Source organism: Myxine glutinosa, chromosome 8, assembly GCF_964187855.1.
Source record: "Myxine glutinosa chromosome 8, kmMyxGlut1.1, whole genome shotgun sequence".
NCBI lineage: Eukaryota > Metazoa > Chordata > Myxini > Myxiniformes > Myxinidae > Myxine > Myxine glutinosa.
The window spans coordinates 51,792,112-51,800,300 of record NC_136268.1 but is presented as its reverse complement, the minus strand read 5'-3'; the positions used below and the strand labels follow the sequence as shown (position 1 = coordinate 51,800,300).

The window sequence follows — 8,189 nt, the reverse complement described above, 5'->3', positions numbered from 1 at the left end:
ATGCAATATGGTGACGCATGTTTATCGCTGCAGCAGGTGTACGACTGGGACAGGAAGTTTGAAAGTGGAGTGTCCAGTGTGGCAGACGCTGCTCGCTCGGGCCGGCCTCACACAGTCGACACCAGAAATGGTTGCAGGAGTTGAGCGCATGCAAAGGGAAAACCTAACTGAAAGAACGGCGAGAGGACGCATGTGAATAACTTCTGCAACGTTGGGAAACAAAAGGCGACACTTTCTTACAGTGCGTAGTGACTGGGGATGAAACTACTTCCAGGCAGAAACGAAGAGGGCAAGCAAAGACTGGCGCCATTTAACTTCACCCAAGCCCAAAAAATTCCGTACACAGCCGTCCGCTGGATAAGTGATGCTGATGCTCTTCTGGGATAGCCGTGGCCCACTTGTAGAGCATTGCATACCCAGAGGGACCACAGTAACCAGTGCATCATACTGCGACCTCCTTAAAAATCATCTGAAACCAGCAATCAGATCAAAACGTCGTGGACTACTCACTACCGGTGTTTTGCTGCAGCATGACAATGCCCGGCCCCATACTGCCCACGCAACAGCTGCAACAATCGAGGTCCTGCATTTTGAGTGTCTTCCTCATCCACCCTACTCGCCAGACCTCTCCCCTTCGGATTACGACATCTTTGGGCCACTTAAAGAGACGCTGGGTGGAACCACTTTCCGATCTGACGAAGTGGTCCAAGAGGTGTGCACGAATGGCTACACAAGCAGCCAAAATATTTTTTTCTCGAGGAATCCAAGCCTTAGTAAAGCGCTGGAAAAAATCCATTGAACGCAATGGAGATTATGTTGAAAAATAACACAGTTGTTACACACGTACATGCAATAAACAAAATGTTAAAATATTTTAAGGTTACTTATTGACTGTCCCTCGTATATATATCTTTGTATATTTATGTTTTTTGAGTAGATTTGTACTTTTTTAGAATTCTAAGCAGTTTGTAGTTCTAATGAACCCAGTGCACTTCAATGCTGTGTGGAGTGATACGACAGTCTACAGAAATACAAGATACTAAAAGTGACGGAGGTGTCAAAGGACTTGCACAAAATATATTAGTACTGATGTGCTGGATGCTCACTCACTTCTCACTGAGAGAATATACCCATCTATATAATGTAAAGATGGGTATCCCGCTCTAGCGGGGAAAATGGCCTTAAAACGATCATTCATATTCATTCATTCATATAATGTAAACGGAGCCCAGTGTTGGCATGCGTGCGTCAGTCCATCAACAATTGTCCTATGGGGAAATTATATGCCGTATGTATGCTCGCCATCAATCCTGATCGCCATCTTTTTGTCATTCAGATGCTAGGCAATCTGCAAACAGTATGATATAGTTGAGTAAGATGATGATAGATGGGCTGGTTTCAATTTACATTAAAACGAAAACTTTTCCTCCATCTTCTTCACTTGTAATAATGGTGAGTTGCATTCAATCCCGTTTCTCATATCGATTAGATTTAGAAAACGTTTGCTATATTCAATGCTTTTTCTTTCAACCATCCCATTTTATTCATATAACAGTAATATATTGCCCTATCAAACAGCATTGCTGATTAATACACCACCTTTCAAAGCATCACAAAACAGGTCGCTCTACTTGCAAAACAGGTGAGAAGAGGATACGAACAAAAAAGCAGCTGATATTTCAAAAATTTATTCGCACGATTTTTAATGGGTTAAAGTTCGTTTTTATTTATTTTCTCTGAAAACCGTCTGAAGTTCGTCAAAACACTATCATTTATTTATTACGTAAGCAAAAATGGCAGAATCCCCCTCTTTCCCTCTGCACTGTGTTCTCCATACATGAGGGTTGGCGGAACGATGCAACATGGTGCTTCACGGAAGGGAGGACGCACTTAATCTAAAAAATTCTTCTCACGTGCATACGTAAATCTCTCTCTATCTAAAAGATCGGTATTGTATTCTAGTAAGTATGAAGGAGCATATGGGAATGACTGAGTGATCATTCTGTGCTTGAATACGTACAACCATCTTCGCTGAGACGTGATGACAGCCATGCAGCCATGCTAGGACATAATACCCATCCATGTTGACTAATCCGTTCCAGGAAAACTCTCACACAGATTGGAAATGACTGAACATTTCCAGTGGACTAATCACAGACAGGTGTACAGAATAGTCTCTTGTCTGTTGTTGCATTTTATGAGAACAAAATGTTTGATTCTATGCAGGACACTTTGTCAACAGGAGGAAATTATCGTTTATTTGCTCAACTGGCACAATCCAAGCCTAAAACATTCACTGATATTATGGTTATGATTACTAAACGATCATACTAAAATTGGGTAATTCCCTGTATGTGGGTTATGTATGGCTGAACATTATAGAATCGAAAATGGCTTGGCCGATCCACAGACAATTTTGCATACACACTGGTGGTACCCAGGGTCAGGAAATGGGCATAAAATATTTCCCTCCACCGAGTATTTAATCTCAGCTAAATTAATCGAGTTAAACTATTTTAAAATGATTTATTTATTGTATGATTTATACTGCAGTAAATTGGCATTATTGAAAAAAAACAAATCTGGTAGTTTGACAATACCTTCATCGGTCAATAATTAGTTGAGGCGTCTTCATCCACATTTTCTTCTTCTTTTCATTTGACGCAATCGTTTTTGTCAAATAGAAATGTCAGTACAAGATCATTCTTCATTTTTTTTTGCAAAAATGTTTTTGAGGGGCATGCATTGAAACAGGATAAATATTAGTCGGTGTTGGTCGGTAATTACTGACCAATACTGAACTTTTACCCAGTTCTTGGAGATTCTCAATCCTATCTGGAGGCTTAATTTGACTATCTACTTTTCCTTTTTGATGATGTCATTTTGTTTTTCTTTATATTGTAAGTGACTCAAAATTGTCCCTTAAGATGGGTGGGCCACAGAACAATAACAACAACAACAATATTCTTCTGAAAGACACCAGAAGGACCCAAATGTATGAATAATTGTGTATTTCTCACCTTAAGAAACCGAGATGTATGAATAATGATGTTTTCCTCCCATTGTGAAACCCAAATTTTACAATAATGATGTTTTCCTCAGCTTTGGAAACCCAAATGCTGATGAGAGGAGTATTCTTGCTCCCTTGTATCAATGCTGCATGTAAGTATGATTCACACATCTTTATTTATTTTTATTTACATGACATGTCTTCCTGAATATGTACAATTATTATTACTTCCACCACTGAAGGTGGACAGAGGTTATGTTTTCACAGCTGTTTGTTTGTCTGTGAGCATGATATCTCAAAAAGTTATGGACGGATTTGGACGAAACTTGTTGGACATGTTGGATGTGTGACAAGGACAAATTTATTCGATTTTGGTGAAGATCGAGATCCAGATCTGGATACTAGAATTTCTTAAGTGATTCTTCACCATTATGAGATGGCTAAAACGATATACGAAACGGTGTGTGACAATGATCAATCGTTTTGATTCAGGTGAAGATTTGCATCTGGATATGAGAGTTTAAAAATACATGTATTTAGTGACTATTCACCATTGAGAGATGGGGCCAAAAAATATATGCAGGGTTATTCAAAAAGAAGTATACATTTTTCAAAAAAATCTTTTACAAAAACCACTGTTGTTAAATCTATGTTTCATGTATGGATGGAAAGGAAATCTCTTAAAGTTTTGTTTTAATCTCTTTTTTGTTTTAATCTTTTGTTTTTTCCTTGTAATCTTTGTTTTTTCTTTTAATACTCATATTTGAGGTTTTTTCTCCAGGGATTTTGTTCAAAATTAGGGCAAGCAAATAGGATAAAGCTTTCTGCATCCTGGAATTCACCAAGACAATTTTTTTTTGTATTCAAAGTCGAGGCTCACGTAAGAGCTAACACATTAATGACAAAAAACATAAACGGACACATAAAACATATAATAAAGGGAGCGGGAGACAAGATGGGGAGAGAGGGAAGCACACAAACACAATAACAGTAGAGAATAGGGACATCGGGAGATCTGTGGAAGGGAGAGGGCTGGGGGCATGAAGAGGGGGGGGTTGGATGTACATGGTATAAAAAAAGTGGACACTACTAGGAATTTCAGGAATGAAGTCAGAGATTGAAATAGGTGGGTTTGGGATGTATTAATGGGGGTAGAAAAGATCAAGGTTTTGGATGGGGGAAGATAAGAGATGGTGGTGAACAGCTGTTTTGAAGACCTGGAGGGAGGAGTGGGGTTGAAGAGAGTGTGGGAGTTTGTTCCAAACGCGGGAGAAAAGAGGAATGAAAGAGTGAAGGTGAGCAGAGAGTCTTGATTTTGACAGTTTCACCAGAAAAGGGTTGCTGGCAGATCTTGTGCATCCTGAAGGAATATTTTGGGGGACAGAGCACAGACAGAGCTGGGGTAGCTAGGCCATAGAGGAGTCTGTAGAAGACAGAAAGACCACCAACCTGCCTGCTGTGAGCGAGTGAAAGGCCAGGCCCTCAGGATCAGCTTCATCGTGGGTGATACCAATGAAAAATTCAGTGATAAGTGTGCAACAACATTTTCAGACAAGTTATTAAACGAACCCTCCAACCAGGAGGTCCATTGACAACTGGTCCAAACAGTTCGAAGGCACAGGATGTCTCTGCAAGAGAACGAGCACCGGGCACTCTCAGACTTCAGAGGAGACTGCAGCGAATTCGGGAAACATTTTAATGTAGTCCAAAAAAGTCAACAAATAGAGCAAGTCGTGAGCTACAGATTCCACAGATGACAGTTTGGCATATACTGAGGAAGCACCTAATCATGAAACCTTACAAGTTGGAGTTACAGCAAGCCCTGAAAGCTAGTGACAAAGTCCTTCGTTATAATTTCTGCTGTGAAATGCAAGAGAGACTGGAGGATGAAGGGTTTACATAAAGGTTAATTTTCTCTGATGAAGCAACTTTCCACTTAAGTGGGAAGGTCACCCGCCACAATATCCGTGTGGGGCTCTCAAAATCCACATGTTGTCATCGAACATGAATGCGCTTCACCTAAAGTTAATGTGTTTTGCGCCATTTCTAAGTGTGGGAAGAACTGAATTATTGACTCGACGTGTGCTGTGTCACACATAGGAGTCATGCCAAGAGCTTGTAAGGTGTTAAAATAACTTTTAAATGTCTCCCATCAGTGTAACATATGGTATTGTATGTAACATATGGTATGTATGTAACATATGGTATGTAACATATGCTATGTAAAGCACCTCACCATATGTTCAATAGTACTTGTAAAATAAATGTTTGAAAGCGCATACTTTTTGCATAACCATGTATAGCACAATATTTGAAAAAGTTATGGACGAGTTATGGCAAAACTTGGTGGATGAGTTGGTTAGGTGACAAGAACAAGCTGATTTGATTTTAGTTAAGGTCCAGATGCAGATGTGACCTATCAGTAGGATATAAAACGTAAACTGTTCAGCCAGGTGGAGGTATGTGCTCTTCCAAGTGTCATTATCGTTGTGTTAAATGTTCCCTCTTTGATTGCTCATAATACTTGTGTGTTTTTCCTTAATTAAGTAGTGAATAATTGTACAAAGTCTGCAAAAAGGTTGGCATTTGTTCATTTTGAGGTGTGCATGTTGCAAGTGCACGTGTTTGCATATTTATTTTCTTCTTTTAGTTTCCCATATTTGTTGCTGTGTCTTCTTACTGTTGCAGGGTTAGGATCTCTACTTGGAACCGACTGCATCTCTTGACTGAGGCAGGCCTCAGCACTCTGCTCACCAAGGCCATGGTGGCAGACCCCATTGCCCCTGTGCTTTCTAAGGGTCACCTGCATGCGCTGGACCGACGCCTGATGGCTGTTGTCGACACTGTACGTCGGTGCTTGGACACTCACAGTCCGGAAGCTGTCTTGGTGGAGGACCGCATGGTATTAGATCATTAGCAGAATCTGACACAGCAATGCTGCTGTTTAATTTAAAGGTTTTTTTTTTTTTTTCCTTAACTGCTGAGCTGTGTCCAGCATTAATGAGATGATCCTGAGTACAAAATGAGATACAACCTTAATTATACAGCAGTTTATGAAAGTAAAAATTGTGAAATTTGGTATTTAAAATACGTGAAATGTTGATCATTGTATGAATGTTTGAATGGAGTTTGATGAGGTGAAGGAGCTGCATGAGGTGGGGGGTGGTTTAATGCAGAACTTGCGGTGTAGGGATCAATCGAGTCATGTTCCTCGAGTTACTGCACTTTACATTGTTATCGAGGCATTTTTATTTTGAATCTCTTTGCATTACACTTTCGTTTTGGTTATTTTTATTTATTGGGTTTTGCTTGTCTGCCTTTCCCTTTGAACACAGCTCTTGCTGCTGGGATCCCATGTTAAAAATTTTCAAAATTTTCAAAACTTTAAAAATGTAATGCTTTATCTTTGCTGATTATTATGTGAGAAAGGGTTCACTTAATGTCTTTGTTTTGTTTCTTCTCTTCAGATCATTTGGATTCTGATATGTAACTTTTTGAAATATCATGTTATATATTGTTTTGGCCCCATCTCTCAATTGTGAAGAATCACTTTAAAAATAAAACAAGTACAAAAAGTTTTAATTAAAACAAAAGCCGCGTCGATGTTACACAATGCCTAGATGCAGCTGTGCCTATAACGTCGATGTTATAGGCACAGGACATTCCTATTGATTCGATTACTTGATGTTATTTTTGTGCAAAGTGAAAATATATCTCGGCAATTTCCCGTGTGTGGCGACGAATTTTTAATATATCTCGGCATTTTCCCGTCTGTTATTTCAGGCGGTGTATGACTGACCATGCCGCGATTTAAAAAATATATATCTCGGCAATTTCCCGTGTGTGGCGACACGTGAACGAAGTTATGCTCCTCTCTCCACATTATTGTGACGACGTATAAATTAAATATTTCATCGTGACGATTGTCATCAAATGGACGAATTTTTTATATATCTCGGCATTTTCCCATCTGTTATTTCAGGCGGTGTATGACTGACCATGCCGCGATTTAAAAAAAAAAATCTCGGCAATTTCCCGTATGTGGCGACACGTGAACGAAGCTATGCTCCTCTCTCCACATTATTGTGACGACGTATAAATTAAATATTTCATCGTGACGATTGTCATCAAATGGACGAATTTTTAATATATCTCGGCATTTTCCCGTCTCTTATTTCGGGCGGTGTATGACTGACCATGCCGCGATTTAAACAAAATATATATATCTCGGCATTTTCCCGTCTGTTATTTCGGGCGGTGTATGACTGACCATGCCGCGATTTAAAAAATATATATCTCAATGGACTTGAAGTTACAGGCCTTTGAGAATTCATTTCGTTCTGTAAAGGGCAACTTTCATCGGAGTTTCTTCCCGTTTTTTTTCAACCGAGTCTAAAACTATGTTAGCGACTGTGAAAAATGAAATGATATATCGAATTTGATTTGAAATAAAACTGTGTGAGAGAGGAAGACACCACGGGCCTACAAAACAGGCCTCAAAGCTATGCGAGTTAATAAAATGGTGGATATTTGTTTATATGAAGCCTCTCCCACAATGGGTGGAGCTATGGTTCCCAGAATGGGTGGAGCTATGGTTCCCAGAATGGGTGGAGCTTTGAGGTTTTGTCTTCTCTGCAAGAACAACAAGAACAAGAAGAAGAACAAGAACAACAGCAGAGGGCACTCTATGACCAGCGTCTTGCGACGCGGCTAAAAATAGGACCGCGGGTCCTGAATCTCAGCTGGATCAGGAGCAAGTCACTCAAAACCCCCACAAACCCCCTCAGACCCACAAACCCCATTCCCCCCATAAATCCCCACAATAAGCGCAAATTTTGATGTGGTCAATACACCCTCGTTATGCATCAGATATAAAAGTTGTGGCCAAGCTTCATCAAAATCGTGTGTGTAGTTTCAGAGAAGAGAGCAAATACTTATTTGGGGGGGGGGGCAACCCTCCCCCCCACTGTAGAACCCCTTAATCAGTGCAGATTTTGATGCAGTCAATACACCCTCGTTATGCATCACATATGAAGCTTGTGGCCAAGTTTCATCAAAATCATGTGTGTAGTTTCAGAGAAGAAACAAAATAACTTTTTTTCTTGGGGGGTCTGGGAGGGGGGGCAAACACTCCTCTCCCACCATAGACCTCTTTAATCAGCGCAGATTTTTATGCGGT

General features: G+C 40.1%; 1 protein-coding gene across 2 annotated transcripts in view; it reads left to right on the top strand.

Moving 5' to 3' along the window:
* FAM20B (FAM20B glycosaminoglycan xylosylkinase) overlaps positions 1-7,484 on the top strand; it is an 81,124-nt gene extending 73,640 nt beyond the window's left edge. For both annotated transcript variants that reach the window (XM_068124493.2, XM_068124494.2), the window contains exons 8-9: positions 3,103-3,162; positions 5,699-7,484. In XM_068124493.2, coding sequence (XP_067980594.2) covers positions 3,103-3,162; positions 5,699-5,927 — 289 coding nt within the window. In that variant the 3' untranslated portion in view covers positions 5,928-7,484. The remainder of the gene's footprint in view (positions 1-3,102; positions 3,163-5,698) is intronic.
* The last annotated feature ends 705 nt before the right edge of the window (positions 7,485-8,189 follow it).